The sequence below is a fragment of the Sminthopsis crassicaudata genome, chromosome 2 (genome assembly GCF_048593235.1).
Source record: "Sminthopsis crassicaudata isolate SCR6 chromosome 2, ASM4859323v1, whole genome shotgun sequence".
Classification (NCBI taxonomy): domain Eukaryota; kingdom Metazoa; phylum Chordata; class Mammalia; order Dasyuromorphia; family Dasyuridae; genus Sminthopsis; species Sminthopsis crassicaudata.
Genome location: NC_133618.1, coordinates 454,209,976 through 454,225,258, shown reverse-complemented (window position 1 = coordinate 454,225,258; position 15,283 = coordinate 454,209,976). Strand labels below are relative to the sequence as shown.

The 15,283-nt window shown below is 38.3% G+C and overlaps 1 protein-coding gene across 1 annotated transcript in view; it reads left to right on the top strand.

Annotated features, from left to right (window-relative positions):
* WHRN (whirlin) overlaps positions 1-15,283 on the top strand; it is a 120,523-nt gene that overhangs the window by 30,007 nt on the left and 75,233 nt on the right. The window contains 1 exon segment of the mRNA XM_074292889.1: positions 216-434. Coding sequence (XP_074148990.1) covers positions 216-434 — 219 coding nt within the window.

The window sequence follows — 15,283 nt, the reverse complement described above, 5'->3', positions numbered from 1 at the left end:
TTGTGTGATTCTGTAATAGATCATAAGATTATCAGATTTAGAATTAGAAGGTAGCTTAGAGGCCATATAATAAAACTGTCTATTTTACAAAGGAGGAAACTAGACCCATGGGAGAGAAAATATTTTTCTGAGGCCAGTAATACCAAATGATAGAACTGAGATGCAGCAAAACTTTTTCCTGTGCAGAGTAACAGTAGTTATCTGTCTTTCTCCAGGCACTGAAAGGGTCCAAGAAGTTAATCTTGTCTGTGCATTCTGTCGGGCGCATCCCAGGGGGCTACGTAACCAACCACATCTATACTTGGGTAGATCCTCATGGCCGAAGCATCTCTCCCCCTGGGGGGCTTCCTCAGCACCACAGCAGCTCTCTCCGGAGACAGGAAGGAGAGAGGAGGAGTATCCTGCAGTTTCTTCCAGAGGGAGATGAGAAAAAGGTAAGTACAGGTTTCCCTTCCAGAGCTCCACTTTCCCAATCTCTATTTTGATATGTATTGTGAGTCAGCATAAGAAATTAAATGGGAATTTGGGGGGAGTTTTGCAGAACTCACAAGACACAAAGGCCAGCAGATAACACAGAAAAAGTTTCGAAATTCAGGAATGCAAAAATGTATGCATGGAATTATATAATATCAGCATAGTTTATCTTTTAATAATACAAAAATTCAGACTTTTTCTTTGGTACAAAGGGAGGAATAAAAATTTTATGCAGATTTTCCAGATGACTGGGGTGCTATATCACTAACCCCTCAGTGTGGAAAACTGTAGATGGAAGTTGGGCTGCCCAGGGTTTCCTTTTCATTACCATAATAAGGATGAAGTGGTCTTCTGATAGAACATTCCCTTTCTGTTAATATTTGGGCTGTTTGAAGAAACAAGGTATATCTCCCATCTATAAGTGACTATCTCTCCCAAGCCCTGGATGTCCTGGAAGCTGAAGCAGTAAGACTAAGTTTGTTTTTAGTACCCCTTTATAGCTACAGCTGCCCCTGTGGCTTCCCTAGAGAAACCAGAATTGGAGGGACTTCCAGTCCAAGCTCCCTGTACCTGAGCAGGAGATCCCTTCATGACTTCCCTGACAAATAGTCATCCAGTCTCTATGGAAAGACTCTTACTGAGGAGAAGCAGCTACCTCCTGAGACAGCACACCCCAGTTTTTGTACATCTTTAATATGCTCCTTTTTTGGGGGGAAATGTTGCTTACAAGGAGCTGAAATCTGCTTCTCTGCAATATTTCCCCCTCCTTCCTTGTTCTTAGCTTTACCTTTTGGTACCAAGCATAAAAAAAATAATCTAATGCTTCTTCCTCATGACAACTCAGAAAATACTTGACAGTTATTATACCCTCTGATTATTATTTTTTAAAAAGTCTTCTTTTTCTCTAAGTTAAATAGTTCAAATCCTTCAACTGATACTCATGTGGCAAGATCCTCCCACCCTCCTCCTCACATTCTTCTGGACATGTCTCAGCTTATCTATGTCCTTCCTAAAATGTGGCATTCAGAATTGGACACGTTATTCTACTTGTTGTTGGGACCAGAGCACTCTGGCATGTGTTCTGGATAAATCTAGTCTTCCCTGAAAGCAATATATATTTTTCTAGCTATATTTTCATTGTCCTCACCACATATTGTCCAGCAGATAGTAAAATTCTGCCAGCAGAACTCATGCTTCTCTCCCCACTCTGTTAACTTCCTGAATTCAACATTCCTGATTCTTATACCCAGTCCCCATATGGCAAGATCTCCAATGGCCTCATCACCCCAGCCATACTTTTTTTTTTTATCAAGAAAGAGACCATGAGGGAATTGGGCATTTGGAGTGAGGACAATGGAGAGGCTACAAATACAATCTTTCCCATTACTATTCTCCCTAGAGCTGATCCTCTAGCTAGCATAGCAGACCTAGACATGACTAAAAGATTCATTTGCTCTGATTTGATTAAAGCTCAAATGAGATTGCTGTGAAAGCATCGGTAAATGTAATATTCCTTGCCCTAATGGAGCTTACAATCTAGTAGATCTAATTAGATATGTACACAGTTAAAAGATAGGGAATAGACTTGTAATTTCACTGGCCTAGATGAGAAACCTCCTACCTTTGCAGGTTGGCACCTTTTCTGAAACTGAGATATCATTTTAGAGAGTTACTTGAGGTAATATCAGAGGTAGAACTTTAAGCCAATATTAAGAGGTTAATATTTTCATATAAATAGGACACACATGTAAGAGGAACACAGGGTACTAATTGGTCAGATAAGGGGAGAAAATAACATCTTGCTGTGGAGTCTTGAGAAGTAATTCTAGAAGTACTTCACCAAAAGGGTGACATTTCAGCTGTGCCTCAAAAGAGATGGGAATTTTGCTGAAAATAAAAACTGGTGGAAGGAGGAAGAGGAATTCTAAGCTCAAGGAACAGTGTGGAGAAAGGTGAGGAGGGACTGCCTGGAACCTAGCAATGGCTAAGCCTCTCTGTCCTGAGGCCACTGTTAAAACCCTGCTTATTGTGCCAATTTTCACCAAGGAAATGGTAGTTAAAGAAAAATGGCAGATAGTTAGGATGGGGACAATGGGATAAGGTGAATATTATAGAGAGTAGAAGCTCAAGCTAGCTACTACCCCCTCTCTATACTCCCTATATTTCAATTGTGGAAGTTTCAGTACAAATACAAGAAAATGCTTGTCTGCTGCAAGATCTTCTGATCTATCTGCCCCGACTCTAAACTACCATAAATGTACAATTCTTGTGAGTGTGTGATGGAAAGAGAACTTGACTTCGACTCTGGCTCTGATACTTATTAACTTTGTCACTGGGACAAACCCAGTTTCTTGTTTATATAATGAGTTATTACTTTACAATTTGTTGTGGGGAAAGTGTTTGTCTGCAACAAAATACTGTATAGATACGTTATTCTTGTTGCTAACAGATGCATAAAAGAGCTCATACCATTTTTAATATATTAATTAGCCTCTGACACATATTAGCTTGTGACTGTGGCCCAATTGCTTAATCTTTCACTGTTCTGGATAATTCTCTGAGACTATAACTTGTAGAGAGGTTGCTTACCTGCACTGGCAGAGGGAGTTTCTTCAACCTTGGAATTCCCCAAATTAGTGGAATCACAGGCCTAGTTTCTATATTCTAATTAGCCAGTTGTGAGTAGTACTGCAATACTTCAGGGATGTAGATCCCTTAAATGAACTGCCATCCTCCTAGACTTCTTCATATTTGAGGGGAGAGCAAGATGGAATCATTGTATCATTGTGAGGCTCAAGATCTGGGAACAAATTTAGAGAAAATGTTGTCCAGTCCTCTTTCTTTCACATATGAAGCAGAGAGGAAAATCAACTTTCTCAGATCATATAGCTCTTCATAGATTCTCTGATTCTAAATTGAAAGCTCTTTTGAAAGGAAACTGTCGGTCAATATGCATTTAAGTACCTACTATGTCCCAGGTACTGAAGATACAAATATAAAAAAATAATAATAATGACTACTCTCAAGTAATTTACATTCTATTAGGGAATAAGACCTATATGTGTGTGTGTGTGGACAGATCAACAGAGACACAGAGACAGAGTGCCTTTCCTCTGGCTCTCTGTCTGTTTCTCTGTCTCTGTGTATGTATCTTCATATGTCTATATGTAAAAGATATATATGTGTGCATATACATAAGTACACACATGAAATGAATACAAAATAAATATATGGTAGTAGGGAAGATGAGAAATAACAAATTAGGGAGGAACTGGGAAAGGCACTGTGTGGTACTAGAATTACATCTTAGAGGGAATCTATAAGGAAGAGGATGACATTGTGAGGGTGGTTGAAACATAAAAATTCATGTGAGTTGAAAGGTGGAAAGTTGGGAAATGGAGTAACAGAACAACAGAGAGCAGATGAATTTAGCTGGCCTGGGTTGTAGAAGGAAGCCAAACGAAGGACTAGAGGTGACAGGGAAAAGACAGCAAGGAATTACAGCCAGGAACAATTTCTTTGGGGTAAGTTCAGAGTGACTTGCCTAGATTTTAATGTTGGGCTCTCTGGTCTCAGAGGCCTCCTCCCTCCTCCTCTCTCACCAGCTTCATCACCTTCTCATTTGTTTCAAATAAATCAGGTTCACCCAAGAAGCCCTTTGGGTCACCCTGTGAAGTGCTTGGAGAATGAGCATAGCTCTGACCTGCCAGAAAGGAAATCTATTACAGAATGAAAGGCATCATGCTTTGCTGATGAAATATTCATGGTGGTCATGGGAAAAGGGATGTCGTCATTGTCATTTCCATTTAAAGGAAAAGAGAAGTAGCTGGAATGGGAAAGTCTGGCAAAGGGCTGCTTTGTACCTTGGATGCCTGTCAGCCTAATATGGATGCAATGTCTGGAGTGTAATCTGTGATTTGCCTTTGAAGTCAGACTTGGGAAGCATTTCTCCTTGGTATTTGTCTCTGCCCCCTTCTCACGCATCTGACTGTCAAAACTCCTTTGACTTTTGCATCCATTCTCAAGATCAGCCTTGAAAACATTTCCAACCTCCAGAAATATATATAATGTATATCAATAAATTATAATTATGTCACATTTGACAGTTTACAAAAAATTCCCTTTATAATAGACCTGTGGAGTAGATAAATCAAATATTAGAAGCCCCATTTTATGTGGGGAAATTGAGAATAGAATATCAGAGAATAAAGAATATTATAGAGAAATTAAAGCAACCTATCCAAGTTTTCTGACTACCTCTACTGTTCTTTCCATGGTATATAAACATGGAGGATTTGGAGCAGGAAAGATCCTTAGAGATAATTAATTCTGGAATCACATCATGGGAAAGGGACTTAGGGGCAGCTAGGTGGCGCAGTGGATAGAGCACCAGCCTTGAATTCAGGAGGACCCGAGTTCAAATTTGGTCTCAGACACTTAGCACTTCCTAGCTGTGTGACCTTGGGCAAGTCACTTAACCCCAGCCTCAAAAAAAAAAAAAAAAAAAAAAAAAAGAAAGAAAGAAAAGGGACTTCCTGGGGTCCTACAGCTTAGAAATACCCCAGTCTCGGTTTTCTGGCTCCAAATCCAAGATTCCTTCCATCATCTTGCCTCTCCACCAAGTGCATTTAGCTCATGAACCCCCACGCAATCCAAAGTGCAGTCATATTTTATCATCTGGATAAATACACATGCTTTCTGTGGCTCCTGGGAATGGAGCCTCAATGATATATTTCATAGCTTAATGTCAGTATATAAAGACTGAAGTTGATAGTCTTTATTCTGATACAACCTCTAGCACAATGGACAGTTCTATAAATTTTTTATGGCAGGGGTTCTCAAACTACGGCCCACAGGCCAGATGCGGCCCACTGAGGATGTTTATGTGGCCTGCCGGGTTATGGCAAATGGGCTGAGGGGCAGAGGGAGACCAAGTGAGTTTTTGTTTTTACTATAGTCTGGCCCTCCAACAGTCTGAGGGACAGTGAATTGGCCCCCTATTTAAAAAGTTTGAGGATCACTGAATGGGAATACATTGACAGGAATGAAGTGGGGAAGACTAGGATTAGTATGGTTGGCAGGAGCATCCACCCCAATAGATGAGTTGAGTTTGAGATCCATCTAGGTCTTCAGAGTGGCCACACCAACAGTGTTGTGGACCTGTCTCCGTAGTAATAACTAATAATATCAACAATATTATATCATTTGGTCCTTATGACAGCTCTGGGAGATAGGTGCAATTATTGTTCCCAATTTATACATGATAAAAGTAAGGCAAATGAAGATTAAGTGACTTGCTCAAGATCACATAATTAATAGAGATCTGAGGCTGGATTTGAACTCAGGTCTATTCTGAATCTGGACCTGGTGCTATATCCACTGCCCCTCTGCCACAGATCTTATGCTAGTCACTTTCCCATGGGCCCAATTTGTGACCTTAGACTAAAAAACTGACCTACTGTGGTTTCTCTTTAGATTTCCCTATCACTACTTGGTCTGAAGTTTTTTAAATCTTTGTGGGAGCAGTTGTAGGGGGACCTGTACTATATGACTTCCTCTTCTTCCTTCATCTCCTCTCTTTCTCCTTCTTCCTCTTTCTCCATCTTTTGGGCCAATTTTCTAAAGAGAATTTATGGGGAAACATTGACAAAAGTGGAATGTGAAAAGAATAAGTGGAGTGAATGTTCATACCAATTAATTCACAGCTCTTTCAGAATAGCCAGATTGGCAGCCCCCAAAGTAATTGAGTTATTCTCTTGTTTTTTTTTTATTTAGCTGTTTAGCATTGAAACTTTTTAATATCTTGTTTACATTTTCATAAATAGTCACCATGCTTAGTATGGTACCTTACACACAGTAAGCATTTAATAAGTGCTCTCTTTTTCACATTTCTCTTTATCCATCTCTGTTTTCCTCTCTATCAATCAATCTATCCGTTCTCTAGTGAGATGATGAGGAATATCTATATTGTATTTTTATATAGATATTGTATTTTTCCAGAATGTTTAGATCATGCTGCTTTGTACTTTTCTAAAAATCTGACCTAGAAATTAAAATTATTATTTAGAAAAATTTTCTTACTTTGGAGAACAGTAGCTAGTAGGTTTAAAATGATGTGATGGCATTATGGGTAATGGAACTAGTGTGGGGATTAGGAGACCTAGGTTTTAATCCTTGCAATGCCATTCATTCTCTGAGACTTTGCTTCCCTAAATGTCAGCTGCCTCATCTATGAAATGAACTTGTAATTCATAGGTCTGTTACAAAGCTCAAATGAGATAATGGATAAAAATCACTTTGTTTCCCCAAAGTGCTATATAAATGTAGGTTATTATTATTATATTATTGATTTCCAGTTATCGCCTTTACAATTTCTCTCCTTTCCTCCCCCCATTGATCACACCATAACATTTTAAAATGCTGTTTGCTTAACATTAATATGCAAGATACAATGCGTTATAGTCTTTTTTGATCAAGGCAGTAGTCCTTCAGGCTTCATTGGCATGCATGGATGTGAATTGCCATTGGATGCTGAGTCTGGTGCTTAGTCTAGGGGTATTATACTCTGGGTCCAGCTTCAGCTCTCTTCTGATAAGTCACTCACTATAAGGGAATTGGTGACATCTTGCAATCATGAAATGAAGGGAAGAAACTGACTGGTACAATGTTATTTTTCAGAACCATTCTCAAAGCATTAGGGGAAAAAAACCCTTGAGCTTCTTCATTTATGCATGCTGGGCACCCTTGAAGTGACCTAGCATTTGTTCAGACTCATGCTCCCCTGCCTCTCCCCTTTATGAGGGCAGCCTACAGACACATCCCTAAAGAGTGGTATGCTGCCACAGTAAGGAGTAGCAGAAACCCGGCAGCCATGACAGATCTGTTTCCAAATTGAAAATGCATAAATTTCTTTCCATCATTGGGAAATTAGCAGGATGTTTTATGTGGGGAAGAGGATAGAGGAAAAAGATGAAATCAACTATTAATAGTGTAGATTTTTTATTTTATTTTTATTGAATAGTATTTTATTTTCCTCCTAGTTACATGTCAAGAAAAATTTTAGAATTTGTAGACTTTCTTTTTTTAAAAGGCATTTTAAAAAGAAATGTGTCAAGAGATCCAGAATTGATACTCCAGGTAGGAGAGGAAAATAGCTTAATTCCAAGATGTGGAGTCAAATAGAAGATTTATCAGGAGGATTCGAAATGAAATGTTGTTTCTTTATCTAGTTTTGTCATCAAAGGGCTCATCAAGGTTAAAATCAAGGCCATGAAAGAAATGTGTCAGAGGCAGAAATGTTCTTACCTGGTCCTTTTGTCAAACTCCATGAATGTTTATTTAGTGCCTTCTATATTCTGAGCACTGTGTGAAGCTAAGGGAATCTCAAAATGTATGTAACACAGTCCTAACCTCAAGGAAGTTGCAATTTTGTAGGGGATGTGCAGCTATAGAGATAATGATAATCATGTTATTTAGCATTTCTATAGCTCTAAAGGTTTGCAAAACAATTTACATATTCTTTCCCATATGATCCTCAAAGCAATCTTGGGAGGTAGGAGCTATTATGAGCCCCGTTTTGCTGTTCAGGAGCCTAGTTGTGTATTCTTTATAAAAGATATAGAAAGCACAGATATCCCCATCAAGATGATTGATGCCATTTCCTTGATAGGGTTGGAATAAATTGTCTGGTCATTTTGACCAAGTTAAGAATGCTCTGCTTTTGAGGACTGCTTTCTATGGAAGATATAATCACATTAACCACAGGTTGATTGAGTCATGGTTATTGGAGATCTCATCCTTGGACTGACTTTGACCAATAAAAAAAAAAAAAAAAAGAATAGACATCAAGTAGGGCTATCAAAGAACCAGAGCTGAGCCAAGCACAAATTCAAAGGGAGCTTGGGTCCTAAGGGAGTCTCAGGCCCAGAAAGGCAGTGATAAAACTTCTTAATCCCAGAGATGTTTGAGATAAACAAACTACATTGGGGTGTTCATTTAGTTAGTAAACCTTTATCATATGCTTCTTGTGTATAGGCACTATGCTAATGCAATTCCTGATGCAGGGCACTAGGACTACAAAAACAAAAGATAGTACTTGTGGTCTAATGGGGAAGAAGGACTTTATGAGCCAAAAGAGGAGGGAATCATATGCTTCTATATATGGTAGTGGCTGGAAGCATCATTAAAGCAGCTGTCTTATCAATATACATTTATTAAGTGCCTACTATGTGATAGGCACTTAGACCAAGTACTAGGGATACAAAGAAAGGCAAAAGCCAGTTGCTGGGGGGTTTTGGGGGGGCACTATGAATTTTAATTATCTGGTATTTAAATAATAGTCTTTCAACATTTATTAAGGATGATTTTGTGTTCCTTAAGCATTTCATTTTTAAAATTTTGTAAACATTCATTTTTTATTAAAGTTTTTTATTTTTCAAAACATATGCGTGGATAATTCTTCAACATTAGCCCTTGCAAAACCCCAGTTGCTGTTCTTAAAAAGCTTGCCAGTGTCATGGGGGAGACAATAATATACAAGCAAAATATATAGGATAAATTAGAGATTATTAACAAAGGCAAGAGATTAGCTTTAAGGAAGATCAGGAAATGTTTCTTACTGGAGGTGAACTTTATTTATTTATTTTTTAAACATTATATTTTATTATTTAGAATTTTTTTCACAGTATATATGCATGAGTATTTTTTATAATATTATCCCTTGTATTCATTTTTCCAAATTATCCCCTCCTCCCTCCACTCCCTCCCCCCAATGACAGGCAATCCCATATATTTTACATGTGTTACAATATAATCCAGATACAATATATGTGTGTAAATACCATTTTCTTGTTGCACATTAAGTATTAGCTTCCGAAGGTATAAGTAACCTGGGTAGATAGACAGTAGTGCTAACAATTTATATTCACTTCCCAGTGTTCCTTCTCTGGGTGTAGTTATTTCTGTCCATCATTGATCAAGTGGAAGTGAGTTGGATCTTCTTTATGTTGAAGATAACCACTTCCATCAGAATACCTCTTCATACAGCATTGAAGTGTACAGAGATCTTCTGGTTCTGTTCTTTTCACTCAGCATCAGTTGATGTAAGTCTCGCCAAGCCTCTCTGTATTCCTCCTGCTGGTCATTTCTTACAGAGCAATAATATTCCATAACCTTCATATACCATTGAAGGTGAACTTTAGTTGGAATATGAAAGAAGTCAGGGAGGTAAGGAGGTAGAAATGAAGAGAAAGTATTTGAGCCACAAGGTACTGCCAGGAAAATGTACAAAGTCAAAAACTAATATCTTGTGTGGATTACAGAGTACCAAAGGGGAACAAGGTATAAAGAGATTGGAAGGTAGGAAAGTTTTTGGAGGAATTTAAATCCCTGAAGGATGATTTTCTATTTGATCTTGCAAGGTAATAGGGAGCCACTAAAATTTATTGAATAGAGGAATCAAACCCTCCTTAGGAAAACCTCTTTGAAAAGCTGATAGCGGATGGTTTGGAGTAGGGAGATACTTGGGGCAAGAACAAGCAGCAGGCTGCTGCAACAGTAGAGATGTGAAGTGATGAGGATTGCATTAGGGGTGGCAATGCCAAAAAGAGAAAGGGGCGTAGATGAGAGATGCTACAAAGATAGAATAAATAGAACATGGCAAGATCAATTATGGGAGAGACAGTAATGAGATGGGAATGACAACTAGCCTGGAACTTGAGTGAAATGAAACAAAAGAAAGGGGGGATTGTTCTGTTCTCCTCTATCCTGGTCCATTTATATCTGGTTATTGTGTACAGTTCCAGGTATCATTTTATGAAGAACAGTGATTGGAGCACATCCAGGGAAGAATGGCTGGGATGGTTTAGCCCGGAGACCAGGCCATATGAAAACTGGATGAATGATCTGGGAATATAAGGAGAAAAGGCTTGGGAGATTGGGGAGAGCCATGGCAGTTGTCATCAGGTGTTTAAGTGACCATTATGCAAAAATATTGAAGGCCTATTTAGATTTGTCCTACTTAGCCCCAGAAGGCAAAACATAGAGCTAGAGGATAAAGGTTGCAGAGAGGAGGATTTAAGCTGCATATAAAGAAAAGCTCATTAATCATTAGAGATATCCAAAGGCAGACAAACCTGGCTGAGCAGGTGGTGGGTTGCCTCCTACTGGAGGTCTTATTAGGGATAGCTACTTGTCAGGGATGTTAGTAAAAGAAAATTCCTCTTCATATTGGGCTCAGACTAAATAGCTGGAAGATGTCTGAAGTCCCTCTAATTGATACATGTGAAGAAAACTCCCAATTCTGTTATTTGAAAGTAAGCATGCATACAGTTCACCTAATGTTCTTTGCTGCTGAGTCTGCATATTCTTTTTATTATTTTTGGGCCTGCATGGTAGAAAAGATATGAAATGGTTTCAATAACCATTTGTTTCCACACATCAGTGAACAACTCTCCAAGAATAATTGCTTTTATTTGTCAAAAGGAGACATTTGAGGAAAGGTTGAGTCTACTGGTATTGCAAATAGACCTTAGCTCTGTGTTATCTAGGACTCCCCTACTGTGCCTCCCCCCATACATGCTCGATGACATTTTAAAAGGTAACAAAAAGATGTATGGTGAGAGAGCTGTCCTTTCGTATTTCCTTCCTCCCTATGTCCACAGCCCTCAGATGTTCTTTAGGATAAAGTATTTACCAAAAAGCTTGGGAGAAGTTGAAGAAGGAGCAAAATTTTAAAAATTAAGGACCCCACACTAAGACTATTTGAAAAAAGATCTTAAGGGTGTTTAAAATGCGCTATTCCTTTAAACCAGGAGTCCTTAATCTGGGGTCTTTGAATTTAGTTTTAAAAATATTTTGTTTTAATTTGTTTACCATATTACAATATTTACCACAATACCATCTTTCAGTCACCATAATTGGTTTCTTTTGTAATCTTTTGTCTTGCATTTTGTTTATTTATTTAAAAAACTTTTTTTTCTGATGAGCCCAAAGGCTTTACCAGATGGCCAGTGGACTCCATGATACACAAAAAAAGAACATTTACTTTCAATGAATTGTTGAGGTTCAGCTTTAATTGTATCCAGACCTGGAAACACAAGTTGCTGTTCTGGAAAGTGTCGGTTCAAATGCTGGCTCTGACACTTAGGTGATATATCTTGGGAGGTCAAACAGCTTCTTTGATCCTTAGTTTTCTCATCTGTAAAATACTGCCCATCTCAGAGGGCTGCTATGAAGAGAGCTCTTTGTAAGCTCAAAGCACTATGCATATCCATAGCCATACCTGTAAACCTGTCTCTAATCTTGCCAAAAGATCATGTCTGGCCTGGAAGAGAGGGTGTATCAGTGGCCATTTTCATGTATTGGTCCAAGGTTTCATTTTTTATTCACAGCCTAGATGATGATGCTGTTTCCAATTCAGGAAGGAGGTTCCAGAAGCCAAAGGCGAACATATACTTTTGAGGCACTTAGCTTAAAGTATCAGGGCCTCTATTAAGTGCTTTTGAAATATCTCATTTGATCAAATCAGGAGAAATGGTCAGCAATCATGTAGGGCAGGTTTTTGTTGGAAATGGGCCATGTATCAGTTGTTTTAAAAAATGACCAGCCCCTCAGAAGCAGGATAAACAGTATAAAGGAATATATGTATCGAGTTAAATAATTGCCTCATTTGAAAATGATATATGGATGGATCAGTGTTTCATATAAAGAGAAAGTGTCATTGTTTTGACTAGAAACTGAAAATCAAAAATATGGAGCTCTTTTAAAAAAATAAAGCGGTTAATATAAGGTCAACTAATATATTTATGACTCAGAAGAATGGATCATTGGTTGTATTTTTACTTTGCTTTTATTTGCCAAAGGGAAACCTTTGAGTAAAGGTTGAGTCTACTATTATTGCAAATAGATCCTAGCTCTGTGTTGTTTAGGTCTCCCCTCACTCTGTTCTCTCCATACATGCTCCATGACATTTTAAAAGCAGAAAGATATACCAAAAGGTACATAAAGACATAATGATAATGACTCATTTGCACAACACAGTGCTTTCCTCACACTAAGGGAGGCTGCACAAATAGTATTTGGGCTCCTTTGCATATAAGGAAACTGAGTCACAGAGAGGTACAGTTACCCAGGCAATGGTGGATGAACTCTCGAGTGTCTTTGTAATTTAGATCTATGCTCCTATGACCTTATGAATCCTTTCTATTGTGGAAGTTTTTAGAGTGACTAAGGACAGCACAGGGAATAAGGACAGTAGGGACAGCCATAGTTATAGATGATGTTTTTTCACCAATAAAATACCTCCCAAAGGGTTATTTTCCTGCCAGTGGAGATGATCTTTGGACTCTCATTTTGCTGCTGTTTTTCATGTCTTCTTTCTCTTTTTCCTGTGATGAGTAGTGGCTCTGACACCATTCCCTCATATTTATTACAGCAGCATCAGTGACAAAATGGACTTTAACTTCTTCCTTTGTCTCTCCAATTCTGATTGACTGTTAGTTCTTTTTAGCCATGTGCAAGTTGCTCGATTTAACCAAATCAAAGGATGTTTCCACTGAGCAGAAAGAATCAATTATATTGTGGCATATAGAGCTATTATTGTGGTTCTTAGATAGAGAAGCAGCCTCTCTGGGAAAGACGGTTTTGGAGATGGGTTTCTGGTCTTTGTTTTCAGAGGTGAGTGCTATTCATGATTGAATCTCCAAAGAGGGGCTAAAACAATAGTTTTCCTCATGCTTTGCGAGCCCACACAGACAATGCCAGAGCTGGAAGCAAGAGCAGCATTTAATAAGGAACATATATTAAGCACTGACTGTGTATTGGACACTGAACCAGGGATAAAAACCAACAAATGACAGTCTCTGCCCGTAGGGAGCTCACATTCCACTGGGAGAGGATTGGGTGCAAATTAGGTAGAGTACAGTGAAAATTTAGGTGATAGAAAACAGAAAATAGCAAAGTGAGGAGAAAGGGAGAAGGTCAGGAAAAGCTTCATAGGTGATGAAACATGGTCTGAGCCTTGAAGACAGTGCAAGCTCTGAGAGTGGGAGTGAAAAGGAAGTGCACTGCAGGTATGGAGGTCCTCTTGCATACAGAGGCATCAATCAGTAGGTTAGCATTTATTAAGCATTGACTATGAGTCAAATACTATGCTGAGAGCTGTGGATACAAGAAAACCCAAATAAGGCCCTGTCCTTAAGGAGCTCACATTCTGTCAGGGGAGAAAACATGCAAACAACTAAGTATATATGTGGGTGCTATTATACATAATATGTGTATGTATGAATATATAAATACTACAAATGTATGTCTATTGTATGCATTCATAAATACACATAAACATATAGTATATTTATATAAATCAAATATAGTGTATCTTAATATATGTGTAACTATTTGTATAATAGTATATCAGTACAATATAATATGTAATATATCCTTGTATGTGCTATATATTAATAGGATAGTTTATGCTAAGTATATAAATAATGTATATCATCTATATTACTTATACATATTATATATACACATCTACATATGTGCATATGTATACATAGATGCATATGTGCACATACACATATAAATACCCAATAGAAAAAGGAAAGTTAGAGGCACTGTCAAAGCTAAGGAGCTAATGTTTTATCTTATAAGAAATATGGGAATGCTTAAGGTTTTTGAACCAGAAAGGGACAGTCAGAATGGAACTTTAGCAAGATGAGATTCTTACAACTATGGAGTGGATGATTTAGAGGAGGAAGGAGCTTATAACAGGGAGACCATTTAAAAGTCTAAAACTGAGTCTAAGTGAGAATTCATAAGTACTTGAAACAGCATGGTCGTTTTGTGAAGCTATAGAGGAGAGCAGAGGAGATAGATATAATGGAAGCATAATTGAGAAAACTTGGTAATTTGCAGCATCTAAGAGGAGAGAGCTGTCAACAGTATCAAAGGCAATCAATTAATTTATCAACTATTCAATTCATAAGCATTTATTAAGTCCCACCTGTGTGCCAGGCAACATACCACCTATGGAGGATTCAAAGGGAAAAAAGAAAAAGAACACATCCTTTTCCTCAAAGAGTTTACCTTCAATTGGTAGAGGAAGGAACACAGGACTTTTGTGACTTCTTGAACTTTTCAGTGTTTACAATGACTAAGATTGCCTTAGCAAAATGTCTGATACAGAGTAGATACTTAATAAATGTTTGTTGACCTGACCTGACTAAATCCCTGAAGAAACCTAAATGTTTTTATAAAACAAAAGATCACCCCTACCTTCCACCATCTGCAAACAGGAGTTAAATAAAACAGGCTATAAAAATTCAGTCTTTAAAAACCTTAACCTGAAAAGAGTGTGGTCTTCATGAGGAATTTCTCTCCTTTGCTTTTCTACATCCAAGGAATAACTTTTGCTGTCTCTGAAGCCACCATATGGCCAGCACGGTCTCTGGTCTAAGTTAGCCTGTTTGAGCAGGTTGGCAAACAGGACTCGCCCAGGATGCCCCTGTACTCTAGAACTCACCACATCCCCTGTGCTCCCACCAAGACTGTTGGGGCAGCAGTCTTAGCTATTGGATTTGGCAAGCCTGCTTGGGAACTATTCTTCAGACCTGAAGCCAAAGCTGAGTCTGGCATTTCTAAAAAGCACCCTACCTAACATTTCCTGATGCCATCCATCTGTTCATGGAGAGGAACAAGATGCATGTACCTGTTGCTCTCTGTGTTTTCAAATGTGCTATGATCGCTGGTGTTATTGCTTACTTGACTGTATATGTTCCCAAGAGCTTCACAAATCATGCAGCTTTTCTCT